Here is a 13646-nt window from a genome sequence, read left to right as displayed (position 1 = left end):
GTGTGTGTGTGTGTGTGTGTGTGTGTGTGTGTGTGTGTGTGTGTGTGACAAATGTGTAAGTGTATATTCACCTGTCTGCACCCTTACATGTGTAAGCCTGTCCTTTGTGTGCGTACAGGCCGTCTGTGTATGTGAGCCTCCCAGTGTGAGCACAAGGGTATGCTTATGTGTGTCCACGTACCCGAAAGTAGTCCAGGTGTGTGCAAGCTTATCCCTGCACATACGTCCATGTGTATCTGGCTACAGCCAAGAATGTGGCTGGCGGGAAGGCCCCCTGGGTCCCTGAAGCCCCTTCCTGGCCTCTGTGGTCCAGCCCCCTACCTCCACCCACTGGTCTCTGACTGTCACACCTCTGCTTCTCCTTGCCAGGTGGCTGGCCTCCTGCCCCTGCTTCAGGATGCGGCCCACAGGCCCCTCACAATGCTGTGGCCCACAGACTCTGCCCTGCAAGCCCTGCCACCTGATCGCCAGGCCTGGCTGTACCATGAAGACCACCGTGACAAGCTGGCAGCCATTCTGCGGGGCCATGTGATTCGCAACATTGAGGTGGGAATACCCCCAGTCCTTGGTCCCCACTGCCTGCCACCCAGCCTACCTGCCTGGCTCCAACCGTAGCCCCTTCTGCTCAGGCCTTGGCATCTGACCTGCCCAACCTGGGCCCACTCCGCACCATGCATGGGACCCCCATCTCCTTCTCCTGCAGCCGTGTCCGGCCGGTGAGTGTGAGGAGAGGACTCAGATGAGGGAAGCAGGAGGCAGGGGCTCTGGCACTGGGGGGCCACAGTGCACCTGTGACACCATGTACTCTCCCTCCTCCGCCTGCAGGGTGAGCTCACCGTGGGTGAGGAGGATGCCCGCATCATGCAGCGGCACCTTCCCTTTGAGGGTGGCCTGGCCTATGGCATCGACCAGCTGCTGGAGCCACCTGGCCTTGGTGCCCGCTGTGACCACTTTGAGACTCGACCTCTGCGGCTGGTGAGGGAGGCCATAGGTCAGAGGAGGAGGGGCAAGGGATCCTAGCCAAGGGACCCGTCTCATCCATCCATCTGACCTTGCCGTGTCGGCCTCTGTTCTTTACAGAAGATCTGTAGCATTTGCGGGCTAGAACCGCCTTGTCCTGAGGGCTCACGGGAGCAGGTAAGGGCCTGGAAGCTGGGTGGGGGTTCAGGCAGGGCCCAGGGACTCCAGGGCTGTTTGACTCCTCTTGGCCCAGGGCAGTCCTGAGACCTGCTGGCGGTACTACTCAAAGTTCTGGACGTCCCCTCCACTGCACTCCTTGGCACTGCGCAGCATTTGGGCCCGGTCTAGCCTCTGGGGTCAGCCCCAAGGCCTGGGCAGGGGCTGCCACCGCAACTGTGTCACCACCACCTGGAAGCCCAGCTGCTGCCCTGGTCACTATGGCAGCGAGTGCCGAGGTGAGTGTCCCAAGGTCGTGAGTGTCGCTGGCTGGCTCTTCTGGCACAGCTCCAGCCACTGCTCCGGATAAAACATGTTGGGGTGGTGGGGCCGGGGCAGGTCTGGGTGGTGAATGGATTTGGCCAGGAGAGAGTGCTCTGAGAGGCTGGGTGGGCATCTGTGGGATTCTCACCTGTGAGGGGACTTGGGTGGATTGTGGCTTCCGGAGGAGGCTCGACCGCCCCGGGTACAGGACGGATGGTGTGGCTGGGCTGGGGCTGCCTGTGGTGGGGGTCCCAGTGAGAGCCCTGGCCCCGCCTCACTTCTCTCACCTCTCCACTAGCTTGCCCTGGTGGCGCCAGCAGCCCCTGTGGTGGCCACGGCGTGTGCATGGACGGCATGAGTGGCAGCGGGCAGTGCCAGTGCCATTCGAGGTTTACAGGGACAGCGTGTGAACTCTGTGCCTCGGGTGCCTTTGGGCCCCAGTGCCAAGGTGGGCTCCCTGCCCCACCCTGTCCGACCCTGCCCTCTGAGCCCCACGGCCCACACGCCAACCCCATCAGCCTGCTGATCTCTCTCCCCAGCCTGCCGCTGCACCTCCCATGGCCGCTGTGACGAGGGCCTTGGGGGCTCTGGCTCCTGCTTCTGTGATGAGGGCTGGACCGGGCCAAGCTGTGAGGTGCAGCTGAGTGAGTGCTGTCTGTGTTTGTGTCCACCTGAGTGCTTTTATATGCTCGCGTGTAGTGGCATGTGCCCCAACCACACTCAGGTGGAGCCACTGAGGGTGGGTGGGAGGGGGTCCAGGGGCACCCAGGAGGGCAGCTCCTAACCTGGATATGCGGGGGATGCCTGGGGGACAGAGCTGCAGCCTGTGTGTGCCCCGCCCTGTGCGCCCGAGGCCGTGTGCCGCGCGGGCAACAGCTGTGAGTGCGGCCTGGGCTATGAAGGGGATGGCCGCTCGTGCACAGGTGAGTGGTGGGCAGGTATGAGGTGGGAGGCCCCCTCCCCCCCGCCACCGGGGCCTGCCACTCTCTCCCTGCCCGCAGTGGCGGACCTGTGCCGGGATGGGCATGGCGGCTGCAGCGAGCACGCCACCTGCAGCCAAGCAGGCACAGTGGTCACCTGCACCTGCTTGCCCGCCTACGAGGGTGACGGCTGGAGCTGCCGGGCCCGCGACCCCTGTGCGGACGGCCACCGTGGGGGCTGCAGCGAGCACGCTGACTGCTTGAACACGGGCCCGGTGAGCAGCCGGGGAGTTGAGCGGCAGGGTGGGGAGGCTCCACAGAGCCGCGCCCGGCGCCCCCCCGGTTCCTGAAGAGCACCCGCCCACTCTCCCGCCCCAGAACACGAGGCGCTGTGTGTGCCATGCTGGCTACGTGGGTGATGGACTGCAGTGTCTGGAGGAGCCTGAGCCGCCCATAGACCGCTGCCTGGGCCAGCCACCACCCTGTCACGTGGATGCTGTGTGCACTGACCTCCACTTCCAGGGTGTGCTTCCCTGCCCGCTCCCGGTGCCCCTGCTTTACCTCGGTGCTGCTGGGCTGATCACGCCTCCCTCCCTCTGCAGAGAAACAGGCTGGTGTCTTCCACCTCCAGGCCCCCAGCGGCCCTTACGGCCTGAACTTCTCAGAGGCCGAGGCAGTGTGTGGGGCCCAGGGAGCTGTTCTTGCTTCTCTCCCCCAGCTCTCTGCTGCCCAGAAGGTGTGTGGGGCTTAGGAATCTGGAGCCAAGCCCATGGGGGCCCCCTCGAGCTGGGCCTTTGGTCTCAGCATCCCCGTCTGCCCCTATAGCTCGGCTTCCACCTGTGCCGTGTGGGCTGGCTGGCCAACGGCTCGGCTGCCCACCCGGTCGTCTTCCCTGCGGCAGACTGTGGTGGTGGGCAGGTGGGCGTCATCAGCCTGGGCCTCCGGAAGAACTACTCAGAGCGCTGGGACACCTACTGCTACCGCGAGCAAGGTACAGCCTCCCCTACCCCCCCCAACACATGCCCTGGCTTGGCCCCTTCCCACTGACCCACCCAACTGCTTATCCCGCAGATGTGGCCTGCCGGTGCCGCCAAGGCTTTGTGGGTGATGGGACAAGTGTCTGCAATGGGAAGCTGCTCGACGTACTGGCTGCCACGGCCAACTTCTCCACCTTCTATGGGGTGTGCAGGGGCCCAGCCTCAGGGCTGAGGGTGTGGGTAGCTGGGTCCCTGGGGAGGGAGCCTGCCCACAGTCCTATTTTCCCTCTTCCAGATGCTGCTTGGCTATGCCAATGCCACCCCTCGGGGTCTGGACTTCCTGGACTTCCTGGACGATGAGCTCACCTATAAGACACTCTTTGTCCCTGTTAATGAAGGCTTCGTGGACAACATGGTAACCAGTGGGGGTCGTGGGCAGAGCCAGGCCCAATGCTGATGCCTCCAGCTGGCCTGGGCTAACAGGCCTTGCTTTGCCTACAGACGCTGAGTGGCCCAGACCTGGAGCTGCATGCCTCCAACACCACCTTCCTGAGCACCAATGCCAGCCAGGATACTGTGCTCCCCGCCCACTCGGGCCTCAGCCTCTTCTTCAGTGCTGTGGGCCCTGACAACAGTTCCTGGGCCCCTGTGGTGAGTTTTGCTACTGCACTTCCCCTGCTGGCTCTGGCCCTCACACACTCACCAGGCCTGACTCTGGTCTCCCTACAGGCCCCAGGGGCGGTCGTGGTTAGCCACGTCGTCGTGTGGGACATCATGGCATTCAACGGCATCATCCATGCTCTGGCCAGGCCCCTCCTGGCTCCCCTACAACCTGTGAGTTGGTGAGGGGTGGGGAGGACGACAGGCAGAACAGCAAGGGGTGAGGAGACGGTCCTGGCCTTGACGCTCTCCTTGTTTGCAGCAGGCAGCGGTGGCGCCTGAGGGTCCACCCATGGTGGCAGGTGTGGGGGCTGTAGTGGCTGCTGGAGCACTGCTTGGCCTAGTGGCTGGGGCCTTCTACCTCCGTGCCCGAGGCCAGGCCACGGGCTTTGGCTTCTCCACCTTCCAGGTAGAGCTGTGTTGGGGGGCAGGGGGGAGGGATGTTGGGGGTGTCTGGGTCCACGGATCTTGCTCGAGGCCCCTCACCACATACCTCTCTTCCAGGCGGAAGATGATGCTGAGGATGACTTCTCCCTGTGGCAGGAAGGAACCAGCCCAACCCTGGTCTCTGTTCCCAACCCCGTCTTCGGCAGCCCTGATGCCTTTTGTGAGCCCTTCGATGTGAGTATGAGGGGTGAGCGATGACAGAAGGGGACCCCAGGGCCTGGTTATCAGCCCAGCCACAAGCGGTCCTCCCCCCTACCCAGGACTCACTCCTGGAGGAGGACTTCCCGGACACCCAGCGGATCCTCACGGTCAAGTGATGCATCTAGGACCGAACAGAGGCACGAGCAGGAGGGAGACCACTTTTATTGCCCGCCCTGGAACGACGCCCAGCATAGGTGGGGCAGGAGGGGTTAGGACCTATTCTGGACAATAAAAGTGCCCTCAGCGGATGTGGGCCATGTCACCAAGGAAGGGTGTCTTCATGCAGCCGGTGCAGAGCTGGTCCATCCAGAGCGGCGCCTCATGCTGCAGGGGTGTGCGGCGTGGGTAGAAGGTGAAGTCTACCCGGTAGTTGAGTAGACAGCTGAGGGAGGCCATGTAGAGGTCAGAGAAGCGCACGAGGCGTCGTGAGAAGTACGTGGGGTTGTGGAAGGTGCGGAAGATGCTCCCAAACTGAGCGTTGAACAGGGCCTTGGTGATGCACCTGAGGAAGAGACATGGGGCACTAGAGCAGGCACAGCAGGAATGAGGCTGCGAGCCCTTCCTGCCCCACCCTGCCCACCTCAGCTCCTGCCGCTCCTTCATCCAGGCAGCCAGCACCTGCTGCGACTCGGCGTCCTGGTACGTCTGGGGGAGACAGGGTGGGTGCCGGGTGTGTGCCTGGGCGGCGGCCCTGCCCTCCCCCCAGGCCGCCCCGCGCCCCCACACCTGCATGCGCTCCAGCAGCCCCGTGAGCGCCTGCTGCCACGTCAGCGAGTGCATGTACTGCTCCGTGTTGATGATGCGGATCTCACGCTCTAGCTCGGGGATGATGGCACCGGTTCGCCAGCCGTGCCGTAGCATGAGGTCCTGGGGGGTGGAGGACAGGGATCAGCCTCAGCCAGCAGGCTCCCATCCTCCCACCCAGCCTTGCGCCCCTCACCGCCAGATCACTGTACAGATGGTCTCCGAAGTAGAGCACACGGGGTCCACGCCACTCCGTCAGGCGGAGGAAGTCATACAGGTTTCCCTGGGGAGAGGTGGGGGGGGCACCGCTGAGCACAGCGTACCACGGGACTACCAGAGCCACGCCATGTTCTCCACCTTCCTCCCAAATCCCCAGGGGCAGCACGGCCCCTCCAGCTGGATGCCGGGCTGCCCTTTCCCGTGGCCTCAGTGTCCCCGGGCTCTGGCCCTGTCTCCTCCCCCTTCACAGTCAGGAAGGGGGTCTGCCTGCCACAGGAAGGTCAGCCTGGCATGATGCCCTGGGCCTCCCCTCCCTGTAGCCTCACACCCACCCCAGGGATCCCACTCTGTGGGAAACAAACCACAGCAGCGAGCCTGTGGCCCTAAAGCCCTTCCTGTCCTCCCCGGCCTGGGCCCAGAGGGACCCAGCAGACCTCACTGCAAAGCCATCTGCCCCTCCTGCTCCAAAGCCAGAGAAAAGATGAAAGCAGTCAAGCTCAAACACAACAGAGGAAGCTCGCGGGAGAGCAGAAAAATGGGGCAGGGGGCCCAGAGCAGGAAGTGCAGCAGCCAGTGAGGCAGGAGCCCACACCCTAGAAATGAACAGAATTCACACTCAGCGCAAAGGAGCTACTACAGTAGCCTGTGCATGCTAGTGGCAGGGGGAGAAAGCAAGGCGTGGCAGACACAGGGCCGTGAAAGGATTGTTGAAATAAGCTCAAGTGGGGAGGCTGTAGAGTCAAATACGAGTGGGCGGAGCGCTGAGGATGTGCCCTGAACCAAGAGAAAATTTCGAGGTACAGGTGCTGAGTCAGGCAAGATGGAACCTGGGTTCCAGCCTCCCCAGCAAGGGGAGACAGGAAGGGAGCATAAAGAAAGATGAGAACCAAGCAGGATCGGGCACACACACAAAATGAAACTTCAGATCATCAGGCGTAAAGAAAAGGCTAAAAGCTGCCAAAGGAGAAAAACTCCCCTTGTTCCCCACGAAGGTACATGACCCTCCTCAGGCTTATTAGCCAAGATGTCAAGACAAAGGAGAGCGTTGCCCTCAGAGCTGAGGGTAAGAGCCTGCGCTTAAGGGGGCCATGGAGAGTTGGGTGCCACCCAGGTAGGAGTACTGTCTACAGGCCGGGCCGCTGCCCTGGATACCCCAGGCTGCTCCCGACCCAACTACTGACTTCATCCCTCCCCCCAACCCCTGGAACCCCCACCCTCAAGAAGCCCAGCTCAGCCAGGATTTCCGCATTCCATCCAGGGCCAAATGCCTTAATCACCTCCTGCTCCTTAATCACCACACAACCCCCAGCACTGGGCCCCCTTCTCATTTTCCTAGCCACCAGCCAGGAAAGGGGGTCTTCCCCAAGGGCCCGTGAGCTGCTCCAGCCAGCTTGACTGGCTGTAGCAGAGTGGTCAGCCCCAAGTAATGACATTGCTGTTTAGTGGGTATTCAGTAAATGCCTGGCCCATCTAAGGGCTTGTACACCACAATTCAAGTAGAACATACTTTTTTTTTTTTTTTTTTACATTATACTTCTTTTATAGATGAGAAAAAGCAAAGCACAGAGAGGCCAAGTGACTTGGCCAGACTCCCTCTGCTATCGAGCAGTAAACTTGGAATTCAAATGAAGGCAAATTGACCAGGCCTGTGTCCTGAGAGCCATTCCCTGATGCCCCTGGAAATGGTGCAAGGGGGCAGAGCCACGGCAGATGTGTGGTGGCTGGGCAGGGCCCAGGAGGCTGTGCTACTGACCCCTCCACAGCCTGGGGCTATGGTTAGGCCACCCAGATAGCACTCACCTGCCGATAGATTTTGCCCTTCTCCAGGCGGGTGATGCGGTCCCAGTGCAGGGAGCCCTTCTCATCAAGTTTTCTGAAAGGCCTGGAGGCAGAGGGGTAAAGGGCTTGGATTCCAGTCTAGGGCAGGACCAGAGGCAGGCACCTCCTCAGTCTGCAAAGGCCACCTGCTCACATGGGCTGGGTGCTGACAAGGGGGTGTCCCCACCCCAAGCACACAGGGTGGTGAGCAAAGGCCAGTGCCCGCTCCCCACCCTCATCACCCCTGCTAGGCCCATACTTGCGCCGGTCAGTAAAGAAGCTGGGTTTGTCTGCCTGGACGATGACCACATCAAAGAGCTGGCGCCAGTCAGGACCCACCATGTGCCGCATCCCCTTGTCCCTGGGCAGAAGTGGAACAGGCAGCAGGTGGGCTGAGGCAGGCCCCTCCTTGGGCCCTACCCCATTCCCCCCCGGACCCCCCCCCCTCCCCACCGCAGGCTGCTCACACGAAGCTGAAAGGACTGTTGGTGATGAGGAAGAGCTGCTTCCCATGGGCCACCAGGCGGCTCAAGACGGCGAAGGTCTCGTCCCCTCTCAGGATGTACTTCTCTAGCAGGGAGATGGGTCTGTGAGGGCCAGCCCGGCCCCCTGCCCAGAAAGCCGCAGCAGGGCTACTGTCTACCCTTACCCATATCCTGTTCGATCCACTGGTACATGAGGCCCTTCACGTGCACATCTCGAATGGCATCCTGGGGGTAGGAGAAGGACTGTGAGGGTGCAGTGGGGCCAAGAAGGCCTGCCCCGCTGTGGCTGACTTGATCTTCCCTGCCACCCCGAGAGGCAGGCCCAATGTCCTCACTGTCACATCCTTGTAGAGGTGTGCCTGGTCAAACTCCAGGCCGTGACTCAGGAAGTGGTCCACCACGCAGGACAGCAGTGCCATTTCCGGCAGTGAGAAGATGTCCATGAACTGCTTGATGGAGGGACCCTGTGGAGGGAGCAGCCACCTCAGCAGCCCCTCTATCCCTACTGCCCCTCGCCCTGGAGACCAGTGTCCCTTGGGACACTGGTAGAGGGAAACTACCTGCTGGGTGAGCCAGCCCACCAGGGTGAGGGCACCCACAGCGAGATCACTGAGCTGCCTGCCCCGGCCAGTGGCAGTGTTAGACGGAGCAAGTACCTTGCCGTAGAAGCCACTCATCTGGTACAGTGGGATGTGCTGGGTGCCCCCATATAGGTCTATCACCTCCTCATCAGGCACAGGCTGGAGGCCCCTGGGTGGATGCACAGACATCATGAGTCTGAAGTGGTCCTGAGCTGAGGCCACGGTGTAAGATGCAGGTTGAGGGGGTGGGGGGACAGCAGGGTCAGGCAGGGCGGTCTGCACTGACCTGTAGGCCGTCCCCAGCTGCACATAATGGAAGGCATCAATCTTCATCAGAAGGCTCTGGGAGCACCAGGGGAATGGGATGGGTGGTAAGAAAGGGGCTTGCATTCATCCAAGCCAGCCTCTTCCAGTCCCTGTGCTGAAGCCCCAGGTGGAAGGTACCAAGGGGATTAAGTGCCCGTGAAGCTACAGCTGTGAGGCCAGGGGTAGCCCCTTATAGAGGATGGGGGCTAAGGAAGTAGTGCTGATGCACATCCAGTCAGGAGGGGCCCCGCGGAGAACATGGCCTAGCCACTCACCTTCTGAATGTCATAGTGGAGGCCTCGGATGGCAAAGCTGGGGTCGTAGTCATATTTCCGGATCCCCTCTGGGTACTGTCGGGGGGGGGAAGTGCGCCACGCCTGAGCCAGTGGCAATGCCAGACCTCTGGCTGGGCAGCTACCTCAGGGGACCTCCGTGACTCAGCCTGAGGTTCCCCTGGGGCCTGGGCCATCTACCCGGCCAGCCTCACCTTGTAGTGCTCAATCAGGATGTCGCGGGCGGCACTGAAGATCTCAGGGTGCAGCGCATCTGCGTACTGGGCCAGTGTGTAGTCGTAGTCGAAGCCATAGACTTCGACATCACGCAGGCTGATCTCGTTGTTGGCATAGATGGCTGCTGGGTTCAGGAGACTGCAGACCTCGGGGGGCAGGAGGTCTGGAGGGAGGAGATGCAGGTATGATGAGATGAACACGGAAGCAGCAAATGGTCACCGAGCACTTTCCAGGTGCCCAGCTCTGGGAGCCTCATGAAACCACCCAAGATGGGCAATCTTAGCCCGAGGCTGCATATGGTCAAACTGAGGCTTAGAAATGCCACTTGCCCAGGGTCACGTGGTTGGGGTAAGGCAGAGCTGGCAATGGGACAAGACCACGGCTGGGTCTCCCACCTCTGGGTCTTGGGTTACACCCCTGCCTGCAGCCCACCAGGTGAACTGAGCCCACGTCCCCTCCAGGCTCTCATAAGCCCCACTGGACCCATGGCTATGCTTGGGCCCTTTCCACCCTGCCTGAAGCTCAGGCTGGGACTGAGGAACATTATAGGAGTTGGGGGAGGGGGGAGTATGGGGTAGCTCTTCTGTCGCTCATTTTCCCGGGTCTGAGCACCTGCCACGGCCTGTGGAGCGAGGCCCCTCTAATCGGATTTCAGCGGCCCGCCAGTCCACGTAATGACATTTGCTGCTTCTGGCCAGGGAACATTGCTAATTACGACAGGCAGGATGTGTGATGTTGGGCTGCGGGGCAGTACCCAGGTTGCTCCCTTCTGGGGATGTGGCCATGGCCACCCCAAGTCCCTGGCTGCTATGGTCAGGTTGAGTGGGACACCGTGCAGAGTAGGCTCTAGGGTCCTAGGGAGGCAGAGGAGGATGAGGGGGTCCCAGGCTTATCTGCCTCAGTTTCCCCATCTGTACAGTAGGGGAGTTGAATGGGGAAAGGGCCTGAGCTTTGAGGTCAGAGAGACCAAGCCAAATACCCCCTCTTACAACTGGCACCTCAGAAAAGTTACCTCACATTTTGTACCTCAGATTCCCTATTTCTCAAGGCGGAATCAAAATCATGCCAACCTACAGAACTATGGAGAGGTCATGTTGAATGTGCTCTGTGCAGCATTCCTGCTCTGCACCCGGCAAACGTAGGATTAAATGAACCACGGGCCTCTGAAGCCTGTCACCTCCCTGTCCCGGATCTCCCTGCATCACTCGAGGAGTAGGGGCTGCGGGAGAGGGGACCAGGTGGGATTAGGTGCACAGGACACCGCCCTGCAGGGGCTCCAGGTGGCCCCATTCCTGAGACCACTAGCTTGTGGCTAAGGCCCGCACCCACAGCCCAAGCCTCCACAGAATTCCTGTCTCAGCCACAACAAGGCACAATCCTGAAGCAGAAACCCTCAGCCACACAGCTGCCCGTGCACAGAGGCAAACACCGATGAGCTCCCACGCTCTGAGCATTTGCCTTGGAGGCCCCTTTGGAACACGGGTTCCACCCTACCCCCTTTCCTTTGGAGCAAAGTGCAGGGTATGGGTGGGGGAACAAGTGTAGCTGGTTCCTCTAGGGGCCCCAGGCCAACGTAAGCCTGGCACAGAGCAGCTGTTTCGCAGACTCGTGGGTGCAGACAGAACACTCCTCACTTGGATGCACGTGAGACTCAGCTGCCTTCAGCTCTCTAGGGAACTGCTTGTGAGATGCCCCTCTGATGTCACTAGGCCTCTGATGTCACTGGGCCTTGCTCTCCCCACGGTCCTGAGTTCCTGGGCACCAAGTCCAGTAGCCCCCCAGGGCTACTGGGGGGAGGGGAGGGATCTGCTTGGCAGCGTAGCCCCTTGTTGCCGGCAGAGTTCTAGCCAAGACCAGGCTTCCGCCTCTGTCCTTGAAAATGTTCCCAGGATGGACAATCCTCTGAGGAACAAAGCAGGATGGGGAAGCAGCCCACGGGGTCTGCCCTCCTGACGTGATTTCTGGACGGAGGAAAGCACAGCTCTGGGGGCCACAAGGTCCACTCCTTTCCATGGGAGTATGGTGGCGCACAGGGCCAGGTGAGGAGGATGTACTCCTCACCTGCACTGGCCTCCCAAGTTCACTGGGCTCACTGTGCAGACCTCACCCTCCTTTCCTCTTCTCAGTTCCCAGTTCCCACCCCTGCCCCAGGCTCCAGGGCCAACTCTTCCCCACGGCAGCTGTAAGACTCACTGTGGGTGCCTTCCTCCCAGCTGTTGCTGGGTGCACTTGCTGGGTGCCTTAGAGGCTCATCCTGTTCAAGCCTTACTCCAGTCCTGTGAAGTGGTCCTACTTATTCATCCATCATCCAGAGGAAGAAATGGGCTCAGGAAGGTGAAGTCACTTGCTCTAAACCATCCAGCGGTAGGCAATGCAGTTGAGATTAAAATTTGGGTCACTCTACTTGCCTTAACCACTCTGCCCCTAGGCCTAGCCTTTCAGTGTCCCCATGCTGGCAGGGAGGCACTGGGCTGGGGCCTGGCTCCTGGGCAAAGTTTTGCCCACAGGCATTAGCCCAAGGCATACCTCAATGCCCAGAATGTCCCCCAGAAAACCCAGTCAAGAGGGATGAGTTAGGACTCAGGGGTGCCAGTCTGGCTCATCCTAGCATCTTGGAAATGATGCTTTCACATCAAGAGGAGCTTGGGTGGCTCTGTGACTATCTTAAGATCCAGGTGAGCCAGGTGTGACAAAGCCCAGCAGGCCTTCCTGTGTTCTCTCCCACACCTACAAGGCAGGCTCCTCAGGTTGCTCTACAGAAGGTCTTCTCCAGACCCAGAGCAAACACAAATCCTTAACAGCATCCCAGGCCTGTCCTGTCCACTGTAGGGGGGGGGGGTGGGGGGGGTGGAGGTGGGAGGGGCGGGGTCCTGACAGAGGTCCAAGGGCTTCAGAACCACAATTCCTCACTATTCTGCCTTGGACTTCTCAGGTGAGTCCTGTCCAGCTCTCCACACAGCTAGAGTGGAGGCTCTAATCATCCGGAATCTTCCAGACAGGGCCACTTTGTCTTACCAATGAAAGCCGCATCACCCTTGGGGGCTCCTCTAGAAGCTCCCCTGCCCTTTCCAGGCCTGGTTCCTTCTGTGTCTCCACCACAGCCCTGTGTTGTGGGTTTGTGTTTTACACTGTAGACTCTGAGGGTCCAGGAGGGTTGAGGCCTGCTGAACGCCACCCTGCTGGTCAGTGATAGGGGTTAAGCCCAAACCACATATGCCTGCCGCAGAAGAGAGAAGAGCCCCAGGGCGGGTGTGGGGCAGGGGGTGGGGACCAATATCAGGCACTCTCAGATCTCTGGCCTCATCAGGGCATCCCAGCCTCTCATCCTATCCCTGTCTGGAAGATTCCAGATGATTAGAGCCTCCACTCTAGCTGTGTGGAGAGCTGGACAGGACTCACCTGAGAAGCCCAAGGCAGAATAGTGGTTCTGAAGGCCTTGGACCTCTGTCAGGACCCCGCCCCCCCCCTCCCCCCCCCCCCCCCCCTTCAGTGGACAGGACAGGCCTGGGATGCTGTTAAGGATTTGTGTTTGCTCTGGGTCTGGAGAAGACCTTCTGTAGGGCAACCTGAGGAGCCTGCCTTGTAGGTGTGGGAGAGAACACAGGAAGCCTAGCCTCTCTAGGGGGAGGCCGCAGGTTCATCAGCCCATTTTGCAGTGTCCCGGCCAAGGATGAAGCCACCCTTGTGGACTCCAGGGCCCTGGGGTGGCTTGGTCTCGTTTCTCCAACCAACACCTTCCCCTCCTGGGCTGAGAGTGCCCCGGACCTCGGTGGCAATCCAGAGGTGTCTGCAAAGTCTAGTCCGCGTCCGCTTAGGTTGGGCAGCGCCGCCGGCCGGCTTTGTCCCTGGAGCTCCCGTCCCAACTAACGGCCGCTAAGAGAACAAGGGGTAGGGGCATTTCCGCCGCAGCATCCCGGCAGACGGGGTCGCCAGGAAAGACGGTGGGGGCTCCGCATTCCGGAGGCCGCTTCGGGAACCCCGAGATCCTGCAGACGGAGCCAGGGAACAAAACTCCCGTCGGCCCGTCTGCCTCCGGACGTCGGGGCGTCCCTAGAGGGCCCCGGGACGACCAGTGGGAGCCTCTCCCGAAAAGCTGCTCGGCCTTCAGGCTCCGGGGCCCCGGCGAGCCTCACCAGGGTGCTTTCCCCGAAGAGCGGCGCCCGGGCCGGCTCGGGACCGCTGGTCTGTCCGTCGCCTGGGCGCGCGCCGGCCGCCGCGCGGATACACCCCCGGCGCCCATCCCACTCCGGCTCACCCACCGTGCACCAATCTCCGCATGTCCTGGTAACGAGCCCACAGGTGCGCGCTGAGCTCGGCGCCGCCGGCGGGCGCCGGGGCG

At 61.2% G+C, this 13646-nt stretch overlaps 2 protein-coding genes across 9 annotated transcripts in view; one reads left to right on the top strand and one right to left on the bottom strand.

The window, feature by feature from the left end:
• The window catches only part of STAB1 (stabilin 1), a 26864-nt gene extending 21953 nt beyond the window's left edge, over positions 1-4911 (top strand). For 2 of the 8 annotated variants that reach the window (XM_040454873.1, XM_040454872.1), the window contains exons 51-69: positions 370-546; positions 630-716; positions 826-975; positions 1081-1137; positions 1214-1415; positions 1739-1888; positions 1980-2084; positions 2256-2363; positions 2442-2635; positions 2739-2883; positions 2963-3096; positions 3186-3351; positions 3432-3541; positions 3633-3752; positions 3839-3988; positions 4067-4171; positions 4260-4406; positions 4502-4604; positions 4685-4911. In XM_040454873.1, the coding sequence (XP_040310807.1) occupies positions 370-546; positions 630-716; positions 826-975; positions 1081-1137; positions 1214-1415; positions 1739-1888; positions 1980-2084; positions 2256-2363; positions 2442-2635; positions 2739-2883; positions 2963-3096; positions 3186-3351; positions 3432-3541; positions 3633-3752; positions 3839-3988; positions 4067-4171; positions 4260-4406; positions 4502-4604; positions 4685-4761 (2487 nt within the window). In that variant the 3' untranslated portion in view covers positions 4762-4911. The other 6 variants (XM_040454876.1, XM_040454875.1, XM_040454874.1 and 3 more) reach the window with 5 other exon arrangements.
• On the bottom strand, positions 4790-13640 carry NT5DC2 (5'-nucleotidase domain containing 2). The gene is made up of 14 exons (XM_040454881.1): positions 13567-13640; positions 9286-9470; positions 9074-9148; positions 8779-8834; positions 8568-8661; positions 8247-8375; positions 8076-8136; positions 7894-7996; positions 7686-7787; positions 7409-7490; positions 5586-5672; positions 5372-5512; positions 5226-5290; positions 4790-5147 (listed from the first exon to the last, which is right to left on the bottom strand). The coding sequence occupies exons 1-14, from the start codon at positions 13583-13585 to the stop codon at positions 4886-4888; spliced, it is 1461 nt and encodes a 486-aa protein (XP_040310815.1). The 5' UTR covers positions 13586-13640; the 3' UTR covers positions 4790-4885.
• Between the last annotated feature and the right edge of the window lie 6 nt (positions 13641-13646).

Source organism: Herpailurus yagouaroundi, unplaced genomic scaffold (genome assembly GCF_014898765.1).
Source record: "Herpailurus yagouaroundi ecotype Mexico unplaced genomic scaffold, PumYag 213, whole genome shotgun sequence".
Classification (NCBI taxonomy): Eukaryota; Metazoa; Chordata; class Mammalia; order Carnivora; family Felidae; genus Herpailurus; species Herpailurus yagouaroundi.
The sequence above is the reverse complement of the archived record's forward strand: the minus strand, read 5'-3'. Positions and strand labels throughout refer to the sequence as shown.